The sequence below is a fragment of the Colletes gigas genome, unplaced genomic scaffold (assembly GCF_013123115.1).
Source record: "Colletes gigas isolate AHSC1104 unplaced genomic scaffold, ASM1312311v1 Colletes_gigas_Sc00045, whole genome shotgun sequence".
Lineage (NCBI taxonomy): Eukaryota > Metazoa > Arthropoda > Insecta > Hymenoptera > Colletidae > Colletes > Colletes gigas.
In genome coordinates this window covers 173,455-190,560 of record NW_025106674.1, presented here as the reverse complement: position 1 = coordinate 190,560, position 17,106 = coordinate 173,455, and the positions used below count along the sequence as shown (strand labels likewise).

Below are 17,106 nucleotides of genomic sequence, written 5' to 3'. Positions count from 1 at the left end.
CTGTTTTTCCTCAAGGTTTCGCCTGGGCCTCGGACCACCCTGATCCGGGCCCGGCGAGCCTCTTGACTTTTATGACTCTCTTTCGCTAAACTTTTCCTACACTGAGGATTTTCCAGTTTCGTTTTTCCGTCTTTCTGTCCTGTCTCTTTACTCTACCTTTGCTATTAGGGTAAGAAATTGTATATATTCAGGGGACGTGAGAAGAAAGACCCCCAGTCTATTTTAGACCCGAGTCTGGCTAAGACGTCGCGCGTTTGCGAAGCCAGTATTATTAACTTTGACCTGCGTGTGGCTACACCTCCGACACCCGCGGAAATAAACACTTTAATAATTGTTGGGGTAGATTGAGGTTTGTCACTTGAACCTCCAGCCCCCTCAAGTTTCTGAAACCATTACTGGAAATGATGGGTATCCAAAATATCGTCGACGATCAACACAAGATAATGGTAGATCAACAACTGTCAAAGTGAGAACACAAGAAATCGAGGTCGACAATCGTTGGATTGTCCCATATTCACCAATTTTATCAAAAACTTTTAAGGCTCACATTAACGTTGAATACTGCAATTCAGTTAAAGCGATCAAATATATTTGTAAATATATCACGAAAGGTAGTGATATGGCTGCTTTCGGTGTTGTTGAAAATGATGAAATAAAACATTACCGAATTGGTCGATACATCAGCAGTAATGAAGTAGTATGGCGTATAGTCTCTTTTGCAATACATGAAAGATACCCGACCGTTCAACATTTAGCTGTTCATTTGGAAAATGGTCAGCGTATTTGTTTTAATGAACAAAATGCAGCACAAAGAGCAATTGCGCCACCAAATACAACTTTAACCGCATTTCTTAAATTGTGCCAAGAAGATTCATTTGCAAGAACATTGCTTTATGCTCAGGTTCCATCATATTATACTTGGAATGCATCAAAAAAGGAATTTCAACGTCGAAAGCAAGGCAAATCTGTTCAAGGTCATCCAAATGTGTTTGAAACTGATGCTTTAGGTCGAATTTACACAGTTCACCCAAATAATGATGAGTGTTTTTATTTGCGTTTGCTTTTGATAAATGTTCATGGTCCAACATCATTTAATTATTTGAGAACTCTTGATGGACAATTATGCGCCACTTACCGTGAAGCATGTCAAAAACTAGGATTGCTTCAGCACGATACACATTGGGAAAATACATTCACTGATGCATCGGTATCAGCATATCCACAACAAATTAGAATTTTATTTTCTATCATTATCTCAACGTGCAATCCGGCTAATCCATCTGCTTTATGGATGAAATTTCGTGATTACATGACGGAAGATATTTTACATCGAATACGCACCTTAAATAATAATGCTCAATTGAATTATACAGAGGAAATGTATAATGAGGCATTGATATTGACTGAGGATATGTGTTTAGGAATGGCGAGTAAAGCTTTGGCTCAGTTAGGTATGCCATCACCCAATCGTTCAAGAAATGATATTTTTAATCAAGATTTGCTTCGAGAACAGAATTACGATCCAAATGTGCTGACAAATTATGTTCAAGAAAATATTCCTAAATTAAATCAACAGCAAAAATTAGCTTATGAAAAAATTATGCAAGAAATTGATAATGGTAATGGTGGAATGTACTTTTTGGATGCACCTGGTGGTACTGGCAAAACTTTTTTGATAACTTTAATTTTAGCAACTGTACGAGCACGTGGTAGAATTGCTTTGGCACTTGCATCTTCTGGAATTGCAGCCACTTTATTGGATGGTGGTAGGACAGCACATTCAGCGCTAAAATTGCCTTTGAATATGACGATAAATGAAGCACCATCATGCAATTTATCAAAAACCTCTGGCATGGCTAGAGTTTTGAAACAATTTGATATTTTGTTGTGGGATGAATGCACAATGGCACACAAGAAATCAATTGAAGCTTTGGATCGAACAATGAGAGATTTCCGTGGAAATCAAAATATATTTGGTGGTGCTTTAATATTGTTAGCAGGAGACTTTAGACAAACACTACCTGTTATCTCAAAATCAACACCAGCTGATGAAATAAATGCGTGTTTGAAGCTATCAAATCTATGGAGATACGTTAAAACGTTAAGACTCACCACCAATGTTCGTGTGCAATTGCAAAATGATCAATCAGCTGTAACATTTTCAAAGCAATTGCTTTTAATGGGTGATGGTAAAATGCCAATTGATAATGATGGTTTCATTACAATTCCGAGAGATTTTTGCATATTCACACAATCAAAAGAAGAACTAATTGAAAAAGTCTTCCCAAATATACAAGAGCAATACAAAAATCATGCTTGGTTGAGTGAAAGAGCTATATTGGCAGGAAAAAATAAGGATGTCAATGTTTTGAATTTCATCATTCAATCTCAAATAGATGGTGAATTGATCACATATAAATCTGTTGATACTGTGAAGAATCAAGAAGACGTAGTACATTACCCAACTGAATTTTTGAATTCTCTTGATTTGCCTGGAATGCCACCGCATAATTTACAATTGAAAATCGGATCTACAATCATTATGCTTCGTAATATAAATCCACCAAAATTATGCAACGGAACAAGACTTGCGGTCAAAAAATTAATGAATTATGTAATTGAAGCAACAATTTTAAATGGGAAATTCAAAGGCGAAGATGTTTTAATACCACGCATCCCAATGATTTCCACTGATATGCCATTTCAATTTCAACGATTACAGTTTCCCGTTCGTTTGGCTTTTGCAATGACTATTAATAAAGCTCAAGGCCAGTCGTTGCAAGTTTGCGGAATAAATTTAGAATTTCCTGTATTTTCACACGGTCAACTGTATGTTGCATGTTCACGTGTTGGGAAGCCGTCGTCTTTATTCATTTTTTGTGAAAATGGCAATACTAAAAATGTCGTTTACCACGAAGCTCTGCAATAAATTTTTTCCTTTTTGATGTTCTCACTTTAAAAAATTTATCTTATTTTGCACTTCTTTTTCAGGAAAATGTCTATTCTTTCTAGAAAATTTAATTTTTAATACAAAGACGTAAACGTATGTTATTGTATTGTCCAGCAACGCGGGCAGGGTTACTCTAGTAGTAATATATGTTGCACTACGCCAATGGGGCTCTGTCCGCCACGTGTTTCTCATTATCTCTTTCTATCTCTTTGCCTTCCTCGTCAGTCAGTCCACATGTGTGTGTAACTGCCGCGACGAATAGCGAGCGAGAGAACAATGTATACGTGGGAATACGTGTATCCCTTCTACTTCTCCCGCATTCTTTCCGCGAGACTTCAAGTGAGGCGCCAACAGTATGTATGCATGTTCAGGCGTGCATCCGGGCCCCCCGACCTTGTCCCCGCGGTTTATGGCTACGGCTAGCGTGCCTTCGTTCATCAGCAACGGCAACGGTCGGACCGACGTTCGAGTCTCCGACCGATCCATTGTCACCAAATTCATACAAAATCAGAAACCCTAAGAGGGCAACATTTGCCGAGCACGTGAGCTGCCATCGGCCACTTTACTACTCTTTTTTTGTACGGAAAGTTCCTACGCCGCACACTTCCCCTCACAGTCAGAAATAGTTACACCCACTACCATCGCCAACCACCTATCAGACAAAATTCGTACACCCCCATCCACAACATCTTCCATCAATAGAAACAGATCCGAACTTATGTAAACCATGAACATCGCCAAAAAATGACACTTCTTCTGTGCAAAGTCAACCGAAGCATACAAAATAAAAGAACTCACAAAACCGTTCTCAGTGCACTATCTATCTATCACGTAACCTGCTCCGACTGCATTAATTTATTAGACGAGCAAACCGGGTTCGCGACTTCAGAAACGTACAATTTCTCACAATAAAGTCCGCGAGCATATCCGGTACATAACTTGGTCCTTCGAGCCGGATCCTCGAGAATTTATCTACGAGGACGACACCATCGAGCAACCGTAGCAGCAGTGCCTGAATCCTATGCCTGAATCGAGACGCAACCTGAGTGCAGCAACAGTGAAGAGATCGCTTCACCCTGTTCCGGGATCAGCATACGAATCAACGAGGACAGCAGCACGGACCGAGTCAATCTCGACCGTATCAACGACGCAGCAGAGTCCAGAGATGACGCAGCGAGATCACACTAGCAGAACAAGCAGCAACGGTAACATACGCACCGAATATTTGCTATCACTTACTTTCCTCTTACAGGTTACCTTCCTCTCATTACGTAATTGGCTAAACAGTAGTCATGGCTGCGTCGCACGAGGATAAAATCAAAACATTAAAGGCAAGGCGCGAGGCCTTCAAGTTAGAACTGAAAACATTTACAAATACATTAGACGCGTACAAACCGGAAAATCAATCGTCCGAGTTAAAAATTAGGGTAGAAGATTTAGAAGCAGAATATTCTATTTTCGCAAAAACACAGACTGACTTAGACTTGGCGGACGATAGCGGGTCATACATGATAGAGCGAATCGAAATAAAAAACACGTACATGTCTTGTCGCGCGCGCGCGTACGACTTTATCGGGGCCTCTCAGAGCACCGCCGAAGCACGGGCTAACACCGAACGCGATCCGATCGGCAGCATGGACAACGAATGGCCTGGGTTCGCGGATGAATTTAGATCGGCTGTGCATGAGAACGCGCGTCTCAACGACTGCAAAAAACTGCTATACTAAGATCATGCTTACGGGGAGAGGCCGCGAAGAACATCGAATCGCTTCCGAATTCTTCAGCAAATTACCGATGCGCGTGGGCACTGCTCGAAAAACGATACAATAAACCGGCGGTAATTGTAGCCAATCATATTAGCGCCCTTTTTAACGTGAAACCAGTACCGAAAGCGAAACATCGTGATCTTCGACAGTTCCTCACGCATATAGAATCGCATCATCAAGCGCTAACCACGGTAAATCAGCCGTCGGCTGATACGCTGATTATTCACCTGTGTCTCTCACGATTAAACCAGGAAACGAATTTAAAATGGAAGGAACATACGCGTAACACGCCCTTCCCCGCGATGAAAGAGTTAGTTGAATTTGTTCAGGGTCGGTATAGCGAACGGGTTTATGATTTGGACGTGACTTCTCCGCTATTTTTGAGGATTAGGCCTTCAAGACATTTTTACTTGCTAAATTAGGATACGGTCATTAACACTAAACCTACCATGCGCGGTCAAATGACCGGTTTTTGAAATTTCGTTTAGAATTTCTCGTATACAACGTTACTGTATCACCATGTAGCTTATTGACTTTTCCTATAATATACATACAACCCATTTTTCAATATTCACAACTTTCTTTATTGTTTACTTTCTGAAAAAAATTTATAGCATGTCTAGTCTACCACGAACGGTCATTTGACCATTTGAAAAATTCATGTTATTTACGACTATATTCTTCGGAAAGCGCACTCCTGAAATTGTTTTACGAGTCTACAATGTAATTGTGGATCTACAGTGTAGACAAACGCGCGATTGGAACAAATGCATAGCGTTCTTCATACGACAATACGGTCTTGCGATCCGAACAGAGAGCATCAAAATTTCAAAGTGTATTATAGAAATTATTACGTGGTATAAGTGATAGTTTCGACAAAGTCAACAGAGCTAACAATATTTTGTGGTATGATTTACAATTTTTTTTTATTTCTGGTCTCAATGTTTTTGCCCCGTTTGATTTATATTTTTATATTTTAGTTTTTACTTTTTACTTTATCATTTGTATATGTTGAGCCCCAACACAGGTAGCTCCAGAAGGTCGTAGCAGCCGAGCATTTTTAGGCTCGGCAATTACCACTCTTCGCGACCAGTATTGTCCCATAAAAACTTGACCTTTCCAACAGCTGCACATCACGTACCCATCACCGCAATACACCCATTACCTGCTAGCCCTAACCGAACAACATTTCCCAAAATATTTAAACATTCAAGCTCCGCCTCAAGACCATTTTCAGATCCACCCTCACCACACAACCGACCAATCCTAATTCTTACAATCCACCTATCCCCAAGATATCAGCAGCCAATTCCAACCTTAACCTCCTCGACAACGACGCTAACACACATCCATCAGATCAGAACTCGGACAGAACTCAGACAGAACTCACCGAGAAACAGCAAATACCACTCACTACACTCTACGATTGTATATATATTGTTTTATAGTAAACATTAAAACATTGTTACAAAAGGTGTGTTAACCTCATTCTAAAATCTCTTATCACATCACGACGCTTCGTGCATTAAGTTGAACGAGGAATAGCGAACACAAACGATCCGTTGAACCACGGACAGATCGTCATCCTGCGTCGCAACATAAAATTGGTCCTTCGAACCGGATCCAGTGCTTTGGAAGAACAACAGCACCAAAGTCAGTCCGGAGAACTCATCACGAGAAGCAACAGCACCAAAGTCAGTGGCATCAGGAGTGTCACATTTGGAGAGAAAATCACGAGCCGTCGTCCAGCACATCCAGTCATCGACGCCGAAGTCTGTGGCATCAGGAGTGTCACCTTCGGGAGAAGACACCAGCGCATTTTGGGTCCAGCACGGTCAGCCACACTAACGGAGTCGATCACTCAGACAAAGTGACATCCAGCATCTAGCAGCATCTTGAGCGAGCTCATCAAACGCCAGGTTGCAGACGTCGCGTCGCATCGAAACGTAAGTCCACACCCTTGTTTTTTGAGTCATCGGTAGAACATATTTTTTAATCCTATTCCGAATCCAATCAAATTCACATAAAATGGCTCCTAGTCATGAAGAACGAATTAAAAATTTGAAATTGAGACGCGAGGCGTTCAAGATAGAACTCGAAACTTTTAAAGTATTGATTGACAACTTCGTTGAAGGAACCTCAGCAACGACTATCCGTGTTCAGTTAGAGGAGTTAGAGTCAGAATTCGCAGCTTTCAACAAATCGCAAACCGAATTAGATAGTTTAGAGGAGGGTCAGCTAATGCGTGAACGCATCAGTATCAAATCAGCATTTATGCAATGTAGAGCACAAGCCTTAGATATAACGACGTCACGGTCAGGGAATAATTCGCGAGACACGCAACATACGCCCCACTCGCAGATAGAATCAACCGAAAGTGAAATTACATTGCCTAAAATCAATCTGCCAACATTTTCGGGCGCGTACGCAGATTGGCCAGGGTTTGCTGACCAATTTCGCTCGACGGTGCATGACAACGTACGCATAGACAATTGCAAAAAGCTAATGTACCTTCGGTCGTGTCTAAAATATGAAACTGCTAAAGCAATCGAATCACTCGGTAACTCAGCAATCAATTATACGGTTGCTTGGGAAATTTTAGAACGACGGTATAATCAGCCTGCAATAATCGTAGCCAACCACTTAAAGATATTGTTTGAGATGCCGCAAATTAATCGCCAAACACACCAAGATCTCCGATCATTCTTGAATAATATTGAAATGCACTATCGAGCCTTACAAGCGCTAAATCAACCAACCACAGATACTCTACTTTTACATTTATTCACAACAAAGATAGATCGCGAAACCACGTTAAAATGGAAGGAACATACGCAACACACAGATTTCCCAACTGTAGAAGAATTATTTAAATTCCTACACGACCGGTGTAAGATAATCGAACCCGCAGGCACGAATTGTAATAATCATTCTAAAAACATAGCTCCACAAAGTAACAATCGCTTTCGAAATTATTCACCAATTAATAATAGAATGCCCATGCGCGAACTGCGTTCAAATACAACACAAGCATTTGTTACTCAGTCTCGTATGCTTTGCAATTTTTGCACGGGACCTCATTTCTCGCAAAATTGTGAGAAGTTCACTTCGCTGTCCGTACTAGAAAGAGCTAGGCTCGTAAACGAGAAAAAATTATGTTTCAATTGTTTACGGCGAAACCATGGCACGAGCGAGTGCCAAGCGTCTACCTGCAAGCGATGCCATAAACGACACCACACATTACTCCATACAGAGGCAGGCAACTCTTCACAGCCAATTCAAACTAATTTAAATTGTCTTTCGATCGATACTATACCAAACATCATGCTATCCACAGCAATTATCCACGTACTTGACAACACCGGGAAATCGCATTCTTGCCAAGTACTATTAGACTCGTGTTCCCAAGCTCATCTTCTGAGCGAACGATTTTGCAAGCAGTTACGGTTAAAAACGCAAACAGTCTCGATTCCCCTTTCCGGTACCAATCAAATGGATTCCAAAATTAATAAACTGACTACCGCGCACATCAAATCACGGTATAACAGGTATTCCACGACGCTTACATTTTTAATCGCGAAACGTATATCACATCGAATCCCATCTGAATCCATAGAAAACACTAAATTTAATATTCCAACCGGTATCCAACTAGCAGATCCATATTTCAACCAAACCCAGGAAATAGATGGACTCTTAGGGGCCCAAGTATTTTGGGATCTCCTATACGGGAATAAAATCGCAGTAGATGGCCAATTAATCACATTACGTGAAACCGGGTTAGGGTGGATCGTAACGGGGGAAATTAAAAATAACACTCAATCGCACAAGGTAGTTTGCAATCTAACGCTGAAATCATTACATGATGACATGCAACGGTTTTGGAATCTGGAAGAGTGCCCTGCCTCAAAAATTCTTTCGTCAGAAGAACAAGCTTGCGAAGATCACTACACAAAACACACCACTCGAGGTCCATCTGGACGATACATTGTCTCACTTCCCCTCAAACATACAGAGCTCAGATTAGGCGACACGTACAACGTAGCATATACCCGATTTTTAGCGCTAGAACGGTCCTTAGATAAACACGCGGATCGAAAAGCACAATACCGCGACTTTCTGAACGAGTACGAAAAACTCGGATATATGACTGAAATTCAAGACGAGCGCACTGTCGGTTGTTACCTTCCTCACCATCCAGTCGTCAAAACGGACAGTATCACGACTAAGATACGAGTCGTATTTGATGCGTCAGCGCGTTCATCGTCAGGCACCTCATTGAACGACATTCTCATGGTCGGGCCGACAATACAGGATGATCTGTTCGCTATCATCATGTGATTTAGACTTCATAAGTATGTGTTGACCGCGGATATCACTAAGATGTATCGTCAAGTAGAATTGAACATGAACGACCGGAAATATCACAAAATATTGTGGCGCGAAAGCATAAACGAACCAATTAAAGTCTATCAACTTAATACAGTCACGTACGGTACTGCGTCTGCACCGTATCTAGCAATTCGAACGTTACAACAACTAGCGCATGACGAGGGTCACAGATTTCCTGTAGCGGCACGCAGTTTCCTTAACGACTTTTATGTTGACGACGTGTTAACTGGCGCGGAGACAATAGAACAAGCTATAATACTTCGGGACGAACTCATCAAATTATCCGCGAAAGGAGGCTTCGAACTACGACAATGGGTCTCCAACGAGCCTAAACTAATCGAGTCGTTAAGGAAACTAAATAACACCGATCACATAGCTCTAGACGCGGTAGAAGAAAAGAAAACCTTAGGTTTATATTGGAATGCCAATAAGGATACGTTAGGATACTCGTTAAAGCAGGCCCCAGCAAAGCAAAAAATTACAAAACGCACGATTCTCGCGAGGGTCGCACAGTTATTTGACCCGCTCGGTTTACTGGGTCCAATAATTGTGCAGGCAAAGTTAATTATGCAGGACCTATGGAAATGTCAGGTAGAATGGGACGAAGACGTACCGATCGGCATTCGCACCGCGTGGACGACCTTCCATTCGCAGTTACAAAATATACGCCAAATTCAAATCCCTCGACGCGTTATTGCAGACAATGCCAAAAACGTGCAATTACACGGCTTCTGTGATGCAAGTGAGCGAGCTTACGGAGCCTGTATATATATTAGAAGCACAGACGCATCACATCATTATACCTCTCAGTTGTTATGTTCAAAATCGCGTGTAGCTCCTTTAAAAACTCAATCATTGCCAAGATTAGAATTGTGTGCTGCGGCGTTGTTAACTAAATTATACAATGTAGTGGTAAAAACACTAAAAATCAAGTTCCAAACCATTACATTTTGGTCAGACTCAACTATAGTCCTTCATTGGATCAAGACCGCACCACACATACTTAAACCTTTCCTTGCCAACCGCGTAAGCGAAATTCAAAAGGATAATAGGTACAACCAATGGCGCCACGTACCATCAGAATGCAATGCAGCAGACGTATTGTCACGTGGATTAAATCCAACTGATATAATAAACCACCCCACTTGGTATCGCGGACCACAATGGTTATCTCAGTCAGAGGACACATGGCCGTATCTTGAGATACAGCCAATAGAAATTCCCGAAAAACGAACGGTGATAGTTCTAAAGATAACAACACAAACAGATTTTACGTTGCTCGAGAAATACTCGTCATTCACTACACTTAAACGCGTTATGGCATATTGTTTACGATTTATAAACAACACACGACAACAGAAGAAACACACGAGTCATCTCACCACTAACGAATTGACACAAGCTACGGTAAAAATAATTGCACTTGTTCAGAAGATTGCATTCCCCCACGAGAGGCAGGAAATACTGAAATCATTAACTCACACTCAGAAAAACAAATTAGCAGCGCTTGATCCATTTATTGATGCCAATGGAATCATTAGAGTCGGTGGGAGATTAAAACATTCAACAATCCCACACGAATCAAAGCATCCAGCAATTTTACCACACTATCACCACATCACAAATTTAATTATACGCGAAGTACATATTAAACATGGGCATAGCGGAATGCAAAGCACGCTCAACGCGGTAAGACAAGCGTTTTGGCCGATTAACGGGAGGGTCATAGTAAAATCGATCATTAAGAAATGCGTAACGTGTCACAGAATGAAACCTGCAATTCCACGTTACCCTATGGGACAACTTCCAGGTAACAGAGTCAAGTTTATTCGACCATTCTTAGTGGCTGGTGTCGATTATTGCGGGCCACTATACATCAAAGAAAAGAAACACCGGAATACGAAAAAAATTAAAACGTACGTGGCAATTTTCGTTTGCTTTAGCACAAAGGCAGTTCATATAGAGCTCGTAAGCGACCTAACATCGGAAGCTTTTCTTGCAGCCTTAAAAAGATTCTTTGCACGACGGGGAAAATGTACAGATATATATAGCGACAACGCAACTACATTCACCGGAGCGGATCGTGAATTAAAGGCAATTCACAAAACCTTGACCGTCGACACGAATAATAATGTACATAAATATTTAGTAAATAATGGCATTAACTGGCATTTTATTCCTCCTCGGGCTCCTCATTTTGGCGGGTTGTGGGAAGCTGCAGTAAAATCATGTAAACGCCATCTCTTTCGCATCATGGGCAACAACTTATTTACGTTTGAGGAACTATCAACCTGTCTAATCGAAATAGAAGCCATATTAAATTCAAGACCGTTAACTCCACTATCTTCCGACCCAAATGATTTAACTTCTTTAACACCTGGCCACTTCCTAATCGGTGACTCAATAACAAGCACCCCGGTGTGCGACCTTACTAGTTTGAAGGCAGGACGATTATCGTCCTGGCAACAGGTACAACAAATCCGACAACACTTTTGGAAACGATGGTACAAGGAGTACCTCAATGAACTCACCGTTCGGAAAAAATGGCATCATGCAACCACCCGCATCATCAAGGAAGGCATGTTGGTGATGCTAAAGGACGACAACACACCCCCCCTCTATTGGCCCATGGGACGTATCATAGCCATCCATCCAGGAGAAGATGGGATCATTCGTGTAGTTACAGTAAAAACTATTCATGGAGAATATAAGCGTAGCATAAAAGGCATCGCGCCATTGCCGATAGATTATCCGGAGACATTAGAATCTTAGAAACTATGATATTAAATTTAGAGATAAGGCAACTAGTATAATAAGACACTTAAAACACACAACAAACACGACAAAGACATACCACACATCGTTTTGTATCTCGTCAATCACATATCTGATTATTGAACTAAATAGTTCAAGGGGGGCGGCATGTTGAGCCTCAACACAGGTAGCTCCAGAAGGTCGTAGCAGCCGAGCATTTTTAGGCTCGGCAATTACCACTCTTCGCGACCAGTATTGTCCCATAAAAACTTGACCTTTCCAACAGCTGCACATCACGTACCCATCACCGCAATACACCCATTACCTGCTAGCCCTAACCGAACAACATTTCCCAAAATATTTAAACATTCAAGCTCCGCCTCAAGACCATTTTCAGATCCACCCTCACCACACAACCGACTAATCCTAATTCTTACAATCCACCTATCCCCAAGATATCAGCAGCCAATTCCAACCTTAACCTCCTCGACAACGACGCTAACACACATCCATCAGATCAGAACTCGGACAGAACTCAGACAGAACTCACCGAGAAACAGCAAATACCACTCACTACACTCTACGATTGTATATATATTGTTTTATAGTAAACATTAAAACATTGTTACAAAAGGTGTGTTAACCTCATTCTAAAATCTCTTATCACATCACGACGCTTCGTGCATTAAGTTGAACGAGGAATAGCGAACGCAAACGATCCGTTGAACCACGGACAGATCGTCATCCTGCGTCGCAACAGTATATTCATCCCCAAAAATGTCAAGACATTCGAGGAATATCAATTTATTAGACAAAATAAATAATATCGACGAGGATTGTTCTGAAGATGACCAAGAAGTTTTCGATTTTGATGATGATACAGCAGAAAATAATTGTGATTTATTTGACAGCGATACGGACGAACAGAATATTTTGAATATACGAAGAGGACAAAAAAGAAAGAGATTTATAGTTAGTTCCGGAAGTGAAAATGAGGAAGGAATTGAAACTGCTATGGACGGAACTGTTTGGCCAAAAATAAAAGAAGGGTCTAATCGCGGAAGAGCACCGATTTATAATATTTTCAAGAAAATATCAGGACCGACAGGATACGCTAAACGAAATATTATAAAGGGCAGAGTTGAGTCAGCATTTTCCTTGATTATTGATCATAACATGATTGAACATGTAAGAAAATATACGGAATTAGAGGCATTTCGTGTGTTGAAAACGAAATGGAATTTATCTATTGCAAAATTATATGCATTTATTGGACTTCTATATGCACGCGGCGCATATGAGGCTAAAAATATGTATGTATCATATTTATGGAACACGAAATGGGGTTCGCCTTTTTTTCGACAACTATGAGCCGAAATGACTTTACAGAAATCATGAGATTTATTCGGTTTGACAACAAAAATCAACGAATCCAACGCTTACAAAACGATAAGTTCGCTTTGATCTCTGAAGTTTGGTACACATTTATCGAAAACAGTCAAAACTGTTATAAACCAGGAGCATATCTTGCTATAGATGAACAATTGTTTCCTACAAAAGCACGTTGTAGATTTACTCAATACATGCCCAACAAACCGGACAAATTTGGCATAAAATTCTGGTTAGCTTCCGATGTAAGTAGTAAGTATATAGTAAACGGCTTTCCATATTTGGGAAAAGATAAAGGGAGAGAACCATCGGTCCCACCAACTCCATCGGGGAGTTTGTAACTTTGAAATTAGCAGAACCATATACAGGCCATGGGAGAAATATAACAACTGACAATTTTTTTACAAGCACGTCATTAGCGAGTAAACTTCTAGCAAAAAAAACTACACTTATTGGAACTATCCGCAGAAATAAAAGAGAGCTACCAAAATTAGCGAGACAGGCAAAGGATAATATGACACGCTTCTCAACAATATTATACAAATCGAATGATTTTATTCTTTCGATTTATAAAGCTAAACCCAATAAAAAAGTATTGATACTTAGTTCAATGCATTCATCCGTTGAAATTGAAAAAAGTGACACCCGTATACCAGAGACAATTAGATTTTACAATAGCACAAAATTCGGTGTAGATGTAACCGATCAAATGGCCAGATAATATAGTGTAAAATCTAAATGTCAAAGATGGCCTTTACAGGTATTTTTCAATATCTTAGATTTAGCCGGGATAAATGCTTGGAGTTTATATAAAGAAACGACGGGTGAAGAAATATCGAGGCAAGAATTTTTATTTCGATTAGCAGAAGAGCTTGGACCGAATATCAGAAGGAGAGACAGCTAAGCAAAGAATGTTCATCAAAAACAATAATAAACACAGCTACAGATTTTTCTGAACGGAAATCTTGTCAAGTAAGATATTGTAAAGTCAATAAGACTAACAAAATTTGTATAAAATGTAAAAAATACGTATGTGGAAAATGTGCAATACAAAATGCTGTAATTTGTAAAAAATGTGCTGAAAATGCATAAAGGTAAATAAAACTTTCTAAATAGAAAAGCGAGGAGCGGGTTTTATTGTAGCACCTGAAAAATATTTTGTTTACTATCCAATTAGCTAAAATCTCTTTCTATATTAAGATACATATGTTTTCTTGAAGCGGTCATTTGACCGCTCCTGGTAGGATTAGGTATACATGAAATGTCGGTAGGTTTAGTGTTAAGGAACCTCCAAACTCCACACGGGACTTGGAATCCTTGGAGCTCTTCCTTGCCTCAATAGCGATTGACGTATCGTAAACCCGCGTTGGCGCACAGCTGCGGACCACCGGGGTCTCGCGGCCATTGGGCATTTCCCAATGTTAATAACAATGCAGCGTTCTCGCTCACTCCTGCATGGTCTACCTGGACACTGGACGGCAGGGTGGGCGGGAATGTTGCAAATTGTTAGGAACCGCCCTGCCAAGGTGACGACGATGAGGATTGGATTGACCAATCCTCCCTCCGGTAGACAATGTTCGTCGTTGTCACCTTGGCAGGGGAAACCGAGGTTTCCTTATGGGAAAAATCAGATTGGGAAGTCAGATTGATCGATTAACTTGAACAGAGAAATCACCTCAATAATCAGTCTCCGCAGACTTCAGTTCTGCGCATCAGAAGCAACAGCTTCTGAGGGTTAAGGCAAAGGTTAAGGGCACAGAGTGGCTGTGCAATACGCAACGACCACGAGCAAGATTTGTGTAACCTGCGAATATTTGTTCGTGGCCGAAACAGAATTTCTGCACAACAGATGCCAAGATTTAGAGCCATCCGTAACCGTAGTCAACGCACCACGCAACAACCCGTATAACGAGTCACGGGATAAAAAAATACCACAGCACGAACAACGTCGCCACGCAAAACGGGAACACGTGTAGCGTCTGCAACGGGTCCCATTGTAGATACGCATGCGAAAAATTATTAAAAGCACCGATCGCCGAGCGTATCAAATTGATAAAGAAGAAGCGAGTGTGCTTTAATGGTTTACGGAAGAGACATTCGGTCGCGGAATGCAAATCCAGCACGTGCAGGGTTTGCCAAAAAAAACACAATACACTATTACATATAGAGCCAGCTAACGAGCCACAGCCCTCTACGTCGCGAGTCAACGTAAGCTGCTTAAAAACAAATTCAGCAGCACAAGTGCTTCTTGCCACCGCGGTAGTAGACATAGTAGACAATCGCGGTCAGTTGCATCAATGTCGCGTACTTTTAGACTCCTGCACGCAATCTCATTTCCTCACACAGAAATTCGTAGACCGCGCGAAATTAAAAACAGAAAAGGTCGAAATCCCGATCACCGGTATGAACCGAATGACCTCACAAATTAATCATTTCACGACCGCACGGATGAAATCGCGAACTACAGCTTTCTCTCAGGACCTCGGATTTTTAGTGGTGAAAGAAATCGCGGATATAGTTCCATCCATGGAAATAAATGAAAAAGACTTGGAAATCCCGAAACACGTCCGACTAGCAGATCCAGATTTTCATATTCCATCAGAAATTGACGGTTTAGTAGGCGCGCAGTTATTCTGGAAATTACTTTGTATCGGCCAAATTAAATTAGCTTCCCCGTACATGTATTTGCAAAAAACGATAATAGGGTGGATAGTGGTAGGAGAGATACACGCACGGCAAGGACCTCCAAAGGTCAGATGCTGCGTGACGTTAAACGCGTTACAAGAGCAGCTCAGCAGATTCTGGGAGATTGAGGAAGGTCCGCGTGAGCGATTACTGTCCGCGGAAGAAAGCGAATGCGAAAGACATTACAAAGAAAACACGCGTCGCGATCCGGAGACGGGACGATACACGGTAAAGCTACCATTTAAAGCCACGGTACAAAATCTTGGAGAATCGCGCACGACGGCATTAAAACGGTTCGAAGCGTTAGAACGATCTTTAGCGCGCAATCCCCAGTATCGCGAACAATACAATGGGTTCATGCGGGAATACGAAAGCCTCGGCCACATGACCAAGGTACAGTCGAGCCCACCCTCCGAAGGCTACTACCTGCCGCATCACGCAGTGCGAAAGGAGACGAGCGTAACTACCAAAACCTGAGTAGTCTTTGATGCATCGGCAAAATCGTCAACGGGCATTTCGTTAAACGACGCGTTAATGACCGGCCCGACCGTTCAAGAGGATCTATTCTCTATCGTAGTCCGATTTCGAAAATACAAGTACGTTCTCACAGCCGATATCGCGAAGATGTATAGACAGATAAACGTAGACGAATCGGATCGAAAATATCAAAAAATATTATGGCGCGACGATCCAACGAAACCAATCGCCACGTACTTTTTAAATACGGTCACATACGGAACCGCGTCGGCATCATATCTCGCGACCAAAACATTGCACCAGCTTGCCGAAGACGATGGGCACACACATCCCATCGCCGCGGCAGCTTCTCGATCCGACTTTTATGTCGACGATTTGCTAACCGGTGCAGACAATTTTAAAAACGCGCTACACCTTAAAGTCGAGCTCAATGGCCTCGCGGCCAAAGGGGGTCTCGAACTGCGACAATGGTCGTCGAACGAAAAGGGTCTACTACCTGCGTCGGCGGCTAGCGACGATGCATCCGCGCTGACGATTCGGTGCGATAAAGAAAAGAAAACGTTAGGTTTATCATGGCATCGCGAGCAGAACGTCTTTAAATATGTGGTGACTCGTAGTGACGCACACAATCAAGTCACGAAACGGGTCATACTATCACGCGTCGCCAAACTTTTTGATCCATTGGGTTTCCTC

General features: G+C 41.6%; 3 protein-coding genes across 3 annotated transcripts; all 3 read left to right on the top strand.

Moving 5' to 3' along the window:
* The first annotated feature begins 1,309 nt into the window (after positions 1-1,309).
* LOC122403156 lies at positions 1,310-3,470 on the top strand. The gene is made up of 2 exons (XM_043406510.1): positions 1,310-2,549; positions 3,322-3,470. The coding sequence occupies exons 1-2, from the start codon at positions 1,310-1,312 to the stop codon at positions 3,468-3,470; spliced, it is 1,389 nt and encodes a 462-aa protein (XP_043262445.1).
* Positions 3,471-8,586: 5,116 nt separating this feature from the next.
* On the top strand, positions 8,587-9,057 carry LOC122403155. The gene has a single exon (XM_043406509.1). It carries the CDS (start codon positions 8,587-8,589, stop codon positions 9,055-9,057), a length of 471 nt encoding a protein of 156 aa, XP_043262444.1.
* A 4,388-nt stretch (positions 9,058-13,445) lies between these two features.
* On the top strand, positions 13,446-16,413 carry LOC122403154. The gene is made up of 2 exons (XM_043406508.1): positions 13,446-13,503; positions 15,419-16,413. Exons 1-2 carry the CDS (start codon positions 13,446-13,448, stop codon positions 16,411-16,413), a joined length of 1,053 nt encoding a protein of 350 aa, XP_043262443.1.
* Positions 16,414-17,106: the final 693 nt, after the last annotated feature.